The sequence below is a fragment of the Coccinella septempunctata genome, chromosome 2 (genome assembly GCF_907165205.1).
Source record: "Coccinella septempunctata chromosome 2, icCocSept1.1, whole genome shotgun sequence".
NCBI lineage: Eukaryota > Metazoa > Arthropoda > Insecta > Coleoptera > Coccinellidae > Coccinella > Coccinella septempunctata.
Genome location: NC_058190.1, coordinates 42,366,234 through 42,381,219, shown reverse-complemented (window position 1 = coordinate 42,381,219; position 14,986 = coordinate 42,366,234). Strand labels below are relative to the sequence as shown.

General features: G+C 35.8%; 2 protein-coding genes across 2 annotated transcripts in view; both read right to left on the bottom strand.

Moving 5' to 3' along the window:
* LOC123306645 (microtubule-associated protein Jupiter-like) overlaps positions 1 to 14,986 on the bottom strand; it is a 63,982-nt gene that overhangs the window by 10,574 nt on the left and 38,422 nt on the right. The gene's annotated exons all lie outside the window — the stretch shown is intronic.
* On the bottom strand, positions 3,183 to 5,598 carry LOC123306644 (beta-galactosidase-1-like protein 2). Its single transcript, XM_044888742.1, has one exon. The coding sequence runs from the start codon at positions 5,346 to 5,348 to the stop codon at positions 3,321 to 3,323; it is 2,028 nt and encodes a 675-aa protein (XP_044744677.1). The 5' UTR covers positions 5,349 to 5,598; the 3' UTR covers positions 3,183 to 3,320.

Sequence of the window (14,986 nt, the reverse complement as noted above, 5' to 3'; positions counted from 1 at the left end):
ACTTAAAAAAGCGTGAAGTTATTTCTCAATCGCCTTGCCAGGAATGTAAAGGTAGAAGTGGAGGAAATATATTTCTTGAGATTATATTTGCAGTTTTTGATGAAAGATTGCAAATTAGGTCGCCATTAGGTTTTATTAGGTCCCTATTGTCACGATATTCAACAGTGAGCTTCCGGTTTGATATTTCAAAAAATAAATACAAATTATGAACCTTTCCGAAGTATTTAAAGTTCACGGTTAGAGATATGAATATAACAGTAGAGTAGGTAATCCATTCTCTAAATGGAGTTTTGAGTAACCAAAAATTTGTTTTCAATTGAAATATAGTCAGCGTTGGAAATCATATAGTTTCATAGGTACCAAACTTTTGGATGTAGGATATTATTTTAGAGGAATTAAATTTCTTAGTAAACTTAGGAGGTCTCGCTGGAGATTAAACTAAAAATCTCTCTGTAGCGTTCGTTTTCTTGTGAAAAACTTGTACCCACAAAAACATCCCGCTAGAATGTTTTAATTTTCATTTCAGTAAGTAAAAACTATCGTATCATTTCAAAGCTTCTTTTGTCAACAGTATATGGCGCAGCATTCATGCTTCTCGAAAAAGCTTTGCCCATTAATATCTAAGTAGGTCTCGAATATATCGATCGCTCACATGTTCACAAAGAACCTCTTTTGGTTATAATAAAAGACACGGATAAAAACTAAATTACGTTCGGAAATAAAAAAAATCTGATTTGCTTGTCGCTCACAACCGATGGAAGTGTAAGTAACAGAAAAGAAGAAATTGGAAGTAAGAAGGAAAGCCATCAAGATCAGTCGTGCGTGCAACCACCACGACAATTACTGGCTACATAGCAGAACTGCAACATAGAATTAAACTTCTTATAAATAAAATATTCTAGAGGTACATGACACTTTAATGCTACCAGAGCGAGAAGAAAGCAATTATCAACCATTACGACTGGGTATCATCAGAGATATTGTTTGAATGCTCTGGTAATTAGATATTTCGCACAGTCAAGTGCTACTTCAATTAGTGAAGAAGGAATGAGCTTTTATTTCTAACTGATTTTTCACAGGTGAAAAAATGTTCAGAGGCCCCACGCGATGTAAGACCAACTACACGCCAAATTCTCTAGACCTACGCTAACTACCAAATATTTGAAATAAGAAAGAAATTGGCTGTTTCCGATATAGATAACCGAAAACTCCGTAGGTTAGGGAGAATATTGCAATATGCAAATTTTCACCACAAGATTGTAGTTAGCTCTCTATAAACGCCTTATAGGAGGAACACCCTATCACTTACTGAAATACCTACCTACCATTTCGAGTACAATTTACCGAGTACTGCCTAGAGTTGTCATCCGGTATAGCTCTTCTGCGTTCTGCATCAAGATCTTCGAGCACAATCGACTACTAATTGATACATTATTGTTATACCGGTAAATAGAGTAGTATCTAAAATTATCATCTCAACATATACAGACCTAATTTGTTTTGGGCTCTCAACATCCATTGTTCCTAACCGATGAAACGTTAAATGCCCGATTCTTTCAACTAGACATAATGAGCGAGATGAATTTAAAAACATCAATCTTCCTGATCCCTGTTATGACTTTGACATGAGGGAGTGGTTATTGTTTATTTCGTATGAACACGATTGTTTTGAAGATAACATGATGAGGTAATTTGGTCACTCCTTCACTCCAAGGCAAGAAATTTTGAATAAGATGAGGATATCCATATTTTATTCCTTCTCTTGTACTTTCAATTGTAAGTTATTGAAACTTTCCATTGATTTTATTGACAATTTGTTAGCCTGCCTTCATGTTCCAATTTCCATGTGCCAGAATATTTTTTGATAACCCTGAAACTGTTACCTCTATCTCAAATAATTGTTGAATCATTTCAACATTATTTTTGTTGATTCTGCATATTACCAGGGCTGACTTGTTGTGGCAGAAATGTGTAGATCTGTTGATCTTCTGTTGTTTAGGATGATTTGATCATTAATGGTGTTTTTTATCAACTTATATTGAAATGTTTGAAATAATTAAATTCGAATTTTTACCATTTTCTGTATTTTAAGACCATTGATGTTTCTGAAATGCTAATGAAAACATGCCTTTTACGTAGAATAGTAATTATAAACGAATAGTTGGGTAATTTGAAATGAAAATTAACATCTTCTAGAATTTTTCTACGAAAAAGTAAATACATACCTACCGAGGATGTGAATTTTATCATTACTTTTTACTCACTCTATATAGCTGTCTACAAATGTAGATTATCGTTGATGTCATTAACTTTAGTTGAGATTCTTTTTTCTATTAATATAGCAGTGAAAGTTGAATTTGTTTGTACCCACCATTCCCGAAGCTAAATCGGTTGAAAAGTGTTCAACAAGAGTAATGTATTTACTCATGCTAGAGATAAACATAAAATTCTTCGCCTCTCTCAGAAGTAGGTTGCCCAAGATTGAATAACGAGATCATTAATCTCGGTGTATTCATAGTTTGAGATACTCTGGAGCGATGAAATATTAACGTTAATTTTTCATGCGATAAAATCTAAACTATCCGAAATGATGTTCATTATGATGATTCAACTGAAGATAGGGAAGCATCACTGAGAAATCATGAGGAATTGGACTTTCTTCCTTCCATCGTTTGAAATCAGATGAAAAAATTTTCGCTGAGCGCCTAGAGAAAGTTAAAAATAACGGAGTGTATATCACCCAAATCTTGAGAATTCCCTTTTTTCGGTTTGAATACACGACTGGCAAAGGAAAAAATGCATCTGAATGTTTCAAACGTGGGAAAATTGAACCAAGGAAGTAGAAAATAGGACATTCACATTCATATTTTCCATGAATGTCTGTATGCTTTTAAAAAATGAATTAATCTTGATTCGGGTAATTTTTATCTAGTTCAACCGATTGGATTTCTTTAGAATTCAAACATTTTTTTCCTACGATCCTATAATATCGTATATTTTGGTAGTTGGTAGTTTATTCCCATAAATGATAGAAAAATTACGATTGTTTTCAATTGATATAATTCACAGATTTTAATTGATTTATCACAACAATAATATTTTTTTATAATATCTCGAAAATCGAAAAATATTTGTAATTGAATCAGAAAATCACTTCATTCAGTGCTCCAGTAAGATAAGACTACAGTGGAAAAATATATTCATGTTCATATTAACAAATACTGTTATCTGTATGTATATGTAATTGACAACGCGTGTATTGTTTAATGGTTCATCCATATCACACATCAACAAAGCTCAGGAAATTCTTTTTTGTTCTATTAATTCCTCGATGACGATCTCCCTTGTAAACCTTTCCTCTTGATTGTTTTGAAGTGAGGGGTCCTGCAGAACTTTATCTCAGGAGCTGGCATGTAGTGTTCAAACACTAGAATAGTATTAGTACCATTTTTCAAGAAAGGAGCTGGAAGATACAGTGTCTGTTGGGGCCCAATTCTTGCATACCTTCCAAGTACAAACCCATTCACAATTACTATTCCTTTAGTCCATCCTTCCATACTAACGAAGGTATCCTTGGTTTCCTTCACGTTCAAAGTAGCTTTGTGTAAAGAAGGACCTGGGGCCCATCTCCCAGATGGGTCTTTCCATCCTACAAGATTGTTATTCCAAGATTTCTTGAATTCTATCGGATAAATTTTCCAAGATGTAACCTTTTCTTTGTTGATCAACACGCCACCCTGCCACAAACCCTTGAACTGATTGAATTGGGGAAGTAATCCAAAATTGACTCGACCCCAGTTTTCCACCAGGAGATCTAAAGTAGCATTCTTCAGTCCTCTCGGTCCTAAAGTGAGTTTAGAGTTGTTCACCTTCCAAAATCCAAATCCATTGAGATCTTCCGTATACAACAACGGTTTGGACATGAGAACACCGTTCACGAGGACCACCACGCTATCGCAAACCCTCCCTTCGATGGTCAGTACAGAGTTTGGTGGTAGATCAATGTTTTCTTTACGATAAAGGGTGTATCCAAAGCTTTGACCAGAGCCATTATTAATCGGGAGATTCTCCATTGAGAGAAGATTGAAGGAAGACACTGAGCTGTGTATGTTGGCTAATATATCATCCAGCATCATCTCTTTTTCAACAGATATTTTGGGGTATGCGATTTTCTCGGATATGGCTGGAGTAACCGGGAGTTTTGTCAGTACTTTATTGTATTGATTCAGGAGTTTCTTCACTATAACGTACTTCTCAGTGTAATCGCCAGCTTCTGTTAGGGGGGCATCGTAGTCATAACTGGTCGTATCAGGTTGGTAACCTGAGTTATCAATTTGCGCATTGTTTAGATTTGCACCGTTCAGGAAGCCGAAGCTAGTTCCTCCGTGGAACATATACATGTTGACAGAAGCGGGATAAGACAGGATCTGTTCGTAAACTTTGCCGAAATCATCGTCGTCTCTAGTGTGATGATATTCTGACCAGTGGTCGAACCACCCAGTCCAAAACTCCATGGACATCGTTGGTTTGTTGTGCTGCAGTTCCTTCAGTTTATCGAATTCTGCCTTGGGGTTACCCGCGAAGTTCGCTGTTTGCAAAAGTACCCCTGGCAGAGTTCCCTTGTCGCCGTGAGCTGTAGGGCTGTCTGATGAGACGAGGAGTTCCCTTATGCCATTCTTTCTGTATAAATCAACGAGTTGTCTGAGGTAGACCCTGTCAGGTTCGAAACCGTTTCCTTCAGTGCTGCCGTATTCGTTTTCTATTTGGAATGCTACAATCGGACCGCCGTTGGTGAATTGGAGTAGGGCCAAGATTGGTAGTAATACGTCGAAGTATCTAGTAACGTACTTCATGTATTTACTGTCGGATGTACGTACTTTTATATCCTTGGTTCTCAACAACCAACTGGGGAAACCACCGAATTCCCATTCGGCACAAATGAATGGACCTGGTCGAGCAATAGCGAATAGATCTTCTTCTTTGGCTATTTGAAAGAACTCTTTTACGTCCAGGAAATCTTGCATGTCAGTTCCACCCTTGCCGAAGTCGTATTTGCCGTCTTCGTACTCGTGCAGGTTCCACGGTATGTAGGTTTCGACAGCGTTCAAACCAGCAGCCCGCATCTTCCTCAAACGATCCCGCCAGTAGGGTTTTGGCACCCTGAAGTAGTGAAGGGCGCCACTGTACAGACTGATATTGCGTCCATTGAGGGTGAAGTAGGACTGATTGGCGGACAATCCGGTTTCAATCTTCGGAAGTGTGTAGTACTCGTAAAGTGTTGGAAGAACTGCACTCACCGTCAAAGCCATGGTCGCACAACACACAACTATCGAATATATAAGTGTCATTGTGGAGGCTGCAATCCAACCGGTAATCGGAGATGACCGGAGATGAACGAATGCAGATTGTCCAGCTCTATTGAATAAAATCAGGTTTCAATTGGCCGACAGTTTCGTTTGGTGGATCCCTGAAGAGGAACAATAATCGGGAACAAGTTGTTTTATGAGAAAATGCACTTCAGAACCACTCACATACTTATATGACAACTGAACTCCCCAACTGACATGAATGTAGATAATCTCTAAACTGGACTGACCTTATTATTTATCAGAGATTGTAAATAAATAATTCATGTTCCTTAACCATTGGAATATTCCGAAAATTCGAATTTTTAATGGCGCGGAATTAGTTAAACTGGAGAATTCGTGAAATGTGTTTTGTTAGTGGTAGCCCCAGTTTACTCGTGACGTTCGTTCTAGATAGTCTTATCGAGTATTCAGAGTTATTGGCATTAAAGAAAACAGAATGACGGGAATGAATTTTCTAGTTCGTACTGTTCGTAGAATTGAATATACAGGGTGAGTCTTTGACTCGTACAGATATTTTAACAGTGGATTTTTGAGGTCAAAAGAAACACTTTTTTCTCTTTCCATTTTTTCCGTATCGGCTCGGTTTGAAAGATAGAGGCAGTTGAAAAACCATAAAAAATTTTATGTTTAGTTCTATCTCACAAACGGTTTTATCGAATGAAATGAATTTCAGAATATAGTTTCTCATTTATCTGATGAATCTTTTTCGAACCCAAGATATCACCCACGTCTTCCAGTTCTCTCATTACGTACCATAAAAATACCATAAATCAAAAGAACCCAAGTCTTGAAACTAAGTTGAACGCTATCTGATGAATACTTGAACGGTTTTGTGAAATGAAAGTATTCTTCATATTTTCTCGTATGATGCTCTGATTTCGAGTAATTTGTAATGTTCAAAAATGAAACAAAAATCTGTTATATTCGGAAGATTGGGCACTTTGGCTGACTGCAAGTCTATTTAAAAGATCCACAGATGTGTAGTGTCATAGATTTAGCTTGTTATTGTGAAGGGAATTTTGTTTCTTCAGAGGTGGCACACCTCATTATGAAAACTTTAAATGGCTCTATCTTTATCAGGGCTGGACCGCAAAAATGATATAAGAGTGTTTTTTTTGACCTAAAGAATCTACTGTTAAAATATTATTTGTACGAGTTAAAGACTCACCCTGTATATGATGTGCTAGATTCTTCATTTTTCATCCGGGAAATTTCCTTCAATTCATTCTTTTCGTTGTCTGATGATATCGTGAAGATTCTTTGCCCTTTTTCAAATGATTATCATCTTTATATAGGATATTGAGTTATAAAATAGGGCTTATCACGGAAATTAAGAAGAATATGAAATAATGGGTGAGCAATTCGACTGTATTTTGATAGAAATATGTCGAATTCAGTATAATGAATGCAAGCAATACTCAACAAAACTATCTTCATTGAGTATGAATACTCAAAGCTATCTTGCATCCTACTCATAATCAATTTGAAATCCTTTTAATTTCACATCTTTATATCTAAGAAAAGAAACTAGACAAGCCGATTTCAACTTTCAAATACAAAACCTCAATTCGCAAAATTCCATAGACTCCTTGTCGAAGATTTTGTTTTGAAGCTTTTCATAAAAAAGAAAAGTCCTGCTTATACATAGAAAAAGAAGCAGGTCTTGAATGTAATACGTGAGAATTGCACACCTGGTAAGCGGGACAGTGGTGCGGTACGAGAAAAGGAAGCAATAAGAAAATTTACATTTCGAATCCAGAATTAATCGCTCATGTGTGAAGATAAGACCGGTCTTTACTGAAGTACTAAAGTATATAGAGATAGAAATTGCATTCCTGTGCAATACGGCTGGTTTCTAATTTATCACGCCTCTTATAAGACTGGTTTTGTGAAAAATGTATCCTCCTGATTGCCGTTCAGGTTCTGCTTTTCCTACAAAATACTGGGCAGCGTTAGGTTTGAGATTCGTGTCAAATACGAAAACGTGCTACTTTGTGACGAGTCTACAAATCAAGAATATACAGTTGGAGCATGGTAAGCTGAGAATTCTAAACAATAAAATCATTTTCCAAATAACGACAGCAGATAGTTTTTAAGAAAGCAGTAGGATGAAAAATGTTATAGTTATATGAAATGGTATTCACAAAACTTTACCATTTCCATGAAATGAGCTCTTAATAATATGAATGGAACGAAGGAAGTGATTTAATAACATATTGTCGTTCGAATTTCCATTCAATTTTCAATGGTTCTATAATTGCTCCTTCCTGAATAAGTTTATATGGCCCGAATCGAAAATAGTGATTTACCAGCGGACGTAAACTTTTATCGAAAACTTTCATTGTCGAAATTTATGACGAATCGGAAGTGGCACTTTGATTTACGAGCAATAACAGAGGAAAAATGGGATGAAACAATATATACACTTGAGAATAATAAAAGATCCTGAAGTAGATTGACTTCATTGCGATAAAACTCCTTTGAAGCAGTTTCCCGACTCTTCAATTTCAGATTTCGAACTTAAAAAAGTTGAGGAACTCGAAATTTCGTAAGAAGTTGATTAACATTGGTTTCGGAAACACAACAAATGAAGAACTCAGTAAATTTCATGACGAGATTCCTTTTTTTCAAAATTATTGAGTTTTTCGAACTTCCATCCATCCACAATGAATTAGACTGGAATAATCCCCGAAATTGCCTTAATCACCTGACACAAGATCAAAGAGATCAAGAGCCAAGAGCTATCTTTGACAAAACAGAGCTAAGCCGCTAAGAATGAAAAAAACGAGATGTAGCTTAAGAAAATTTTCGATGTTTACGCTTTGAAAAACTACTTGACATGATATGACAGGAGACAGTAGTAAAAATTGATAGGTATATATATGAAGAATCATTTCAGCAATGCATACTTAGAATTGCAAGAGACTGATTGTATTAACTCTTTCAGCAATAAGAAGTTTTTATGTTTCACCTCCAAAATTTTTAACGAAAAGCTGTGTGGTACTTAATATTTGTATCAAATTTCATCGAGTTTTTCCCGATAGTTGGATGTACAAATTTAAATTTTTCCAACAAGGAATTGTGAAACTTTCATGGGGACTTTTAATTCTTCTTCGTGCTCAACTATAAACGAACTCTTAACTCTTGTAGAGTTTTATTCCAATATAAGACGAAAAATCCATAGCTAATTCCATTTACATTTTTTTCTCGGTACCACAACACCTACTCTGAAAAATATCCGTTATAATAAAGGGAGCAAATTTGCATGGCGAAATGGTGTTATTCTACTTCATTAAAAAACCGTTGGAAACACAACGAAAGAAACGCTGAAACACCCCTAAAGTCGGCCTCAGTTTCCACTCATTTCGTTAATAATTCAAGACCTTATCATGAACTTGTAATCTAGGTTAGAATTAGTCCGACCAACAGAGAGGAAATTGCGGTTCTGTTGGATTTGGCACAAATTTCCAGGGTTTTATGCTGCGGCACTCTATAAAACCATTTCGAATTGTGTGCGGGGTTTTGGGTCAAGGGTTCGAGCAGAATAGGAGAAAGTGATTAGTTTTCTGTTCATAAATCAAACACAGGACAATCTGACCTTCCTTCATGAACTTGAATTTCATTTCAAATAATGAATATCCTTCTTGTAATATTGTCCTTGAAAAAAATTTTTTTTTTATATATTCTCGAGAATCTTTTCGTATTTCAAAAAAGGTCGAAGCCTTTCGGAAAAAAAACGGATAAGTGCTGTCAGATAAGATAATGATCATTTCAAAGCTTATACTTAAACCTACACTAGCCAAATCATGTGCGAATGTAACCTGTCCTATGATGGTAGCTCAGTGGTGATCGGGGGTTCGAGCCTCGCCTGGAGAGGTACCTATATTTTTCATAATTCAATTGTCTGAACGCCGCTAATTTTCATCCCTTGAATATTCATGTTAAGTGCTCGTCATCTAAACATTCATTACAACCGTTGAAAAACAAGAGAAGAGTATACCCAGCAATTCAAAATAAGAATATACAGGCTGCCATGTTCGTTGAGATACCAACTATAAGGTGATGATACATTTCTCCCTTTCACCGACAAATTATCAAATTTTTCGAGAAGAAGTTGCCAAACCCTCAATATTCATCGAAATGCCCGCTTTGAAAGTTCTCTGTTCAGTGATTCCCGATTACTGTTAACTGCTTCAGAATCATCTATTATTCTCAATAAAATTCCTTTCACCAATTTTAACGTGATTAAACTGCTGGGAATAAGCGAGAAAATTTTTAACGTTCCAACCACATTACAACGAGTACCTAATCATAATTAAAGGCAACCTTATAATTACCTGAGTAGGAACATCGTGTTCTACTCCAATTATAGCAATAATTACCATGTCACCGATTTCATTTCGATAAAATAATGGGAGAATAGGCTGGCGCTTTTTGGATGGACGAACATCTAGCGGGATAAAGAGGCATATTCTTGTTGTAATAAGTATCGAATATAATTTATGGTTATTTACTTTCCAACGGCGGAAAATGGGCGAGAAAATTTCTCGATTTTAATGGTTGTACGGTAAATTGTTTTGAGATCCATAAGATATCGATTGGGTATGGATTATATACCAACAATATGAGTTGGCCTCGGAACTAACCATTTATTCTCTGTTTTCACTTGATTCATTCATTCATTGCTGTATCCCGTTACCGGCAATTAGCCCTAAGGAATATTACTTGATTATTGGACAATAGAACCAAAGTATAACTAAAATAGGCAACGAATAACTAAATACAATTACAATGAATCAAATAGTTATATTGCTGTTGTACTCCGGCTAGAACTGTGTCGATGTTATTGAATATTTTGTTGTAGAATCAGATTTACGAAGATATGCTTAATACCCTTGGTGATCAATGTCCTTCGTATGCGACCGTGAAAAATTGGACTGCAAGCAAGCTTCAAAAGAGGTAAATTTTCCATTGAAGATGATGACCGATCGGGAAGGCCAGTTTCTGTGTCAGTCCCCGAAAATATCGATGCAGTTCATGACATGATTTTATCAGACCGTCGAATTGGGCTAAATCGAATATCTGAAACACTGAATATTTCATACAAACGCGTTCATCATATAGTTCATGTCAATTTGGACATGAGAAAAATTGCTGCAAAATGGATTTCCAAATGTTTGAATGTTGACCATAATTTGAAAACGACGTAGACTTCTTAAACCGAATTGTTACTATGGATGAGATTTGGGTACATTTCTACGATCCAGAAACATAGCAACAATCGATGGAATGGCGACACTCTGGTTCTCCAAGACCTAAGAAGTTTCATGTCCAAAAATCTGCTGGAAAAGTTCTTGCTTCAGTTTTTTGGGATTGCCATGGAGTAATCATGATTGATTTTTTTGATTAGGGTAGAAAAATAATCGGAGATTACTATTTGACATTACTGACCACTCTACAGGAAAATATTAAAGAGAAAAGACGCGGAAAGCTAATCTGTTTCTGCAGGACAACGCCCCTGCAGTCTGCACACAAATCTCATGTTGCCATCCAAAAAATTCGTGATTTAGGGATTGAATTACTAGAAGACTCCCCTTATTCACCAGATTTGGTTCCATCCGACTCCATCTCTTTCATCAACTGAAAAAAAAGTTTAGAAGATCGTAAATTTTCTTCCAACGAGGAGGTAATAAAAGTTGTGGACGTGTGGTTTGCAGAGCAAGAAGAAACATTTTTTTGAAAGGTCTAGAGACGTCGCAGGTTCGCTGTAATGAATGTATCCCATTAAGCAGAGAATATGTTGAGTAATAAAATATTTTGACATTGAAATTTTGTTTGGTTCTATAGTAGGCTAAGAATTTTTCAATATATCTTCGTAAATGGTGAATACACCATCAGGATAAGTAGGGAAATTTTGTTTCATGAAAATAATAAATTTGCAATTGCGAAATTTAGAAAAACACTTTGGTATAGATATCGCTTGTATACTGTTGAAGGATTGAGAACACACATCGTGACTTCTGTTTCGGTTTCCAAACAAAAATAGCCACCATTCCAAGGCGATGGGAACAGTTAATGACCTGGACAGAAGGACTATTGAATTTCAGGAATTGCAAATGAGGAAATGACGACAGTGCTCGTTGAGTGTTACATAAGTGAATCCAGGTTATGATTCCTTTGTTAAAGAAGCCACTGGCGTAGCGAATCAGTGAAAGTTTTCAAATATATCAAGAAATATCTACTATATCTAGTTTAGTTACTTGACTTAGGGTTTTCCCGTTGTTCATTGCAAAATGAGCGTTTCAGCAAAGGAATTAGTACATTATTGGATAAAAAAAAGGATATTTATTATCCATAGATTTCGAAATATGGGGGTGGGGAGTTATTTTATCGATCACAACATGGTAATGATAAAATTATCGTATTCGATAAGATGGAATCGAAAATATGAATTGTTTTTCATTTTCAAATAACAAAGATTAAAACAAGAACAGTTTTTACTGGTCGTCGTAAAAAAAAAAACAGTTGAACATAAACCACAAACAGAGGATTTGATGAATTTTCATGGATTTTCACTGAAGATTCCGAGAATATAATAAATTTCAATGAGTGTTGGGTATGGTCAAATTTTTACGGATTTTCCAAATACATACATCGTTTTTGAATCTTCTCATCAAAACACATAAAAATTAAAAGGGTTGTTGTCATTATTCCTGTAGGACTCATCAAATTCTTCCATGTTGATTTACCTATAGACTAGATAGAGATATAATATTCGCAACCTAAGCTGAGTGTTTTCGTGTGTGGCCTCCTTTATAGTACATTTTCGGCATGTGTCCGAGAGACTCCTATTCTAGTAACAGGGGTTCTTGACCTTTCTGGTAGGATACCATGGTGCATCATCTTTCTTTAAACTTTGCACTTCAGACACGCGATGTAAAAGCCTGGGATCTCCCTCATGCCTCATATTTTCCGATTGTCTGCCGTTTCGGAAGTGGAAGTATGCAGCTCACGCTATTTACATATTATCGGAGAATTGCAGCATCTGTTTCCTGGTGGAAGCTTTTATTTACCCTTCTCACGAGGTTGGTGTACTGCGCTAGTCGCTGCAGAAATGCTAGAGTTCTGTTTTCTTCGAATGGACAAATCGAAAAATTGAGACATTTCTATTCAAATATTATACAAAATAAATGAGTTCACAGGTAGCATCATGAGAAAATGATCTCGTCTGACTGCTTTTGGCGACAGCGAGAATACCAAGCTCATCTAGTATTCCTCACAAATATTCTGCTACAAAAAAAAAATGATCAGGAATGTCGTTTTCACAGTTAAGAATGGACGGTTTGGTGAAATGATGTTTATAAGATTTAAGTGCAAATTTGCCAATTTTGTTCGTTGTGATATTTTGAAATAAATGAGAAAATGGAGTCTATGAAATAAGGGTTTCAATTATGGTTAAGGTGAATTTTTTTCTTATTTCGTATTATTAGGTCAGTATGTAGAATGGAGGCTGGTTCTTATTTTTTTTCGTGCATGTTTCACGTTCTAGTAAACATTTTACGGCCCCAACTACCAAATTGAAAGATTCTAGCAGCAAGAGAAAATTTCATTGTATTTGTGCTCTCTGGAATTTTTCTCAATCGGCAAAAACTCGTACTAGAACCGGAAGTTAATCAGTATGAGAGAACATATTCGCTTAGTAGAAAAAGGAATACTTCTACACTAGGATATGAGTTCCTTTGTACCGACTCTTTACGGACTTTTATCTCTGAATTAAAACCTCTCGTTTACTTTGATGTCTATGAGAGAAGACAGAACGGTTAAACGTGAAATAACGTTTTTTTCATGCTACTTGTCTGTTACAAAGTCTTTTACATATTCTTTTATGTCTTAAGTTTATTTTTATTGTTGCCGATAAAACTCACTGGCTTGACGAGGTAATTGAAGATTCTTCTTGTGTACTCAATAGAGAAATAGGAATATACGTTAACATCAAAGCCAATAATAATCCTACAAGCTTAGATTGAAAATTATAACTGCAACACCTCGTAAAGTACGTCCAATTTTTGGTTGAAATAATATTCGATAGACATCTACTGATGTGGAAAAAGTAACATAAATTTTTTAAACAAGTGAAATGTGGTTTCTTCTTCATCTATCAAAACCGTGCTTTATTTATGTATGATAACTTTCAGACATGTGCATACACACTATTCATGAAATAGGTATTTCAGAAGATTTTTCCTCATACATGAGCATTGTTGCTCAAAAAACGTTTTTCATTCTTTGATGATCCATTACATGTTACGATCTCTATCGATTTAAAGTGTTTTTTACGGATCATGTTCGTCAAAGTGATAGATCTGCTTTTCGGGGTATAAATATAGATACTTTAGCGGCTGATTTATTCAATTTCGGCCTCATGCAAATTAACAGCTATATATATGCATGCTGTTCGTGTTCAAGGAGGCTCATTTAACTGGGTGGTTCTAAACTAAGTCTGTGTTTACGACCAGGGAGAAAATGGAAAATATCGAAGAGCTTCAAGGTTGCCCCAAGGCTGATATATGGTGGTTGATAGATAAGCCGATAGACGAAGTCCATAAACAAAGAGCCAGTTGGAAATAAAATTGGAAATCCAAAACTTGTGCAGGTGCAAATATGATTCACTAATTCCATTAATTCGATTCAAAATAACACTTGGGCCCTGTTTTACAGTTCAACATCAAACCTAGTTCAATCTGTCAAAGTTGAGCAGGGTTCAAACTCGAGCTCAGCTTGAACTTGTACAACTGGGCCTTAAACGGGTTAGATAATGTAAAGGGCGATCGCATCATAGCAGAAATAGTTAATGTGTCCATTATTTCTCATTTTCTAATTATGCTTGAAAGATTTGAACTGGGTTTTGAATCCGCCTTCATGAAATGTACAGGAAGTCATAGTTTCTCAGGAGAATGAGGAATTTAATCTGATGGTTCAAATGAAGACATAAAATAATATGATAGCATAATAAGACCATCCTTATTTAACAGAGACACGCCTTTCATAGCACACGCATGAAAGCTTCTCTCGTGATAAATACGAAACTATGTTAATTTCATTTCTTATGGTCAAAAATATAACGGTAAATATTTTAACATCAGGTACCTGAACCCTACGCCAAAACTGGGGCTGATTTACATTTTTGTGAATTCAAGTTATAATCAACTTAATGTACCGTGCACGATATTCAGTGAAAATTTCATATTTGGTACACACGTGTTGTGTACTTTGCAATATCAGGGAGATTGGTGGGTTATGCTTTTCATACATAGAGTACCTATTCATATTCTGGTTGGAGAATGGGTAGAAAATGAGAACTTGGGAAAAGTTGGAGTCCTTGTTAACTGAATCAAATATTGAATAACTGACACGAGAAATTTGGAACGAGTTTCGCATTATCAATGTAATGAAAAATAGCTGAGGAAATGAGTGAAGAGGGAGCAGACAAAGTATGATTTCGGAAAATAACCCTGAAAAGCCAATTATTTTTTTGTCGAAGGGGGTGTCTTTCGAAATGATCGGATATAATTTTTTTGAATCTGTTTGAACGAATACGTTTAATTGTAAATCAAATA

What these genes read in the sequence shown, in the direction of transcription:
- LOC123306644 (XM_044888742.1), bottom strand. Translation starts at nt 5,348, where the DNA reads ATGACACTTATATATTCGATAGTTGTGTGTTGTGCGACCATGGCTTTG.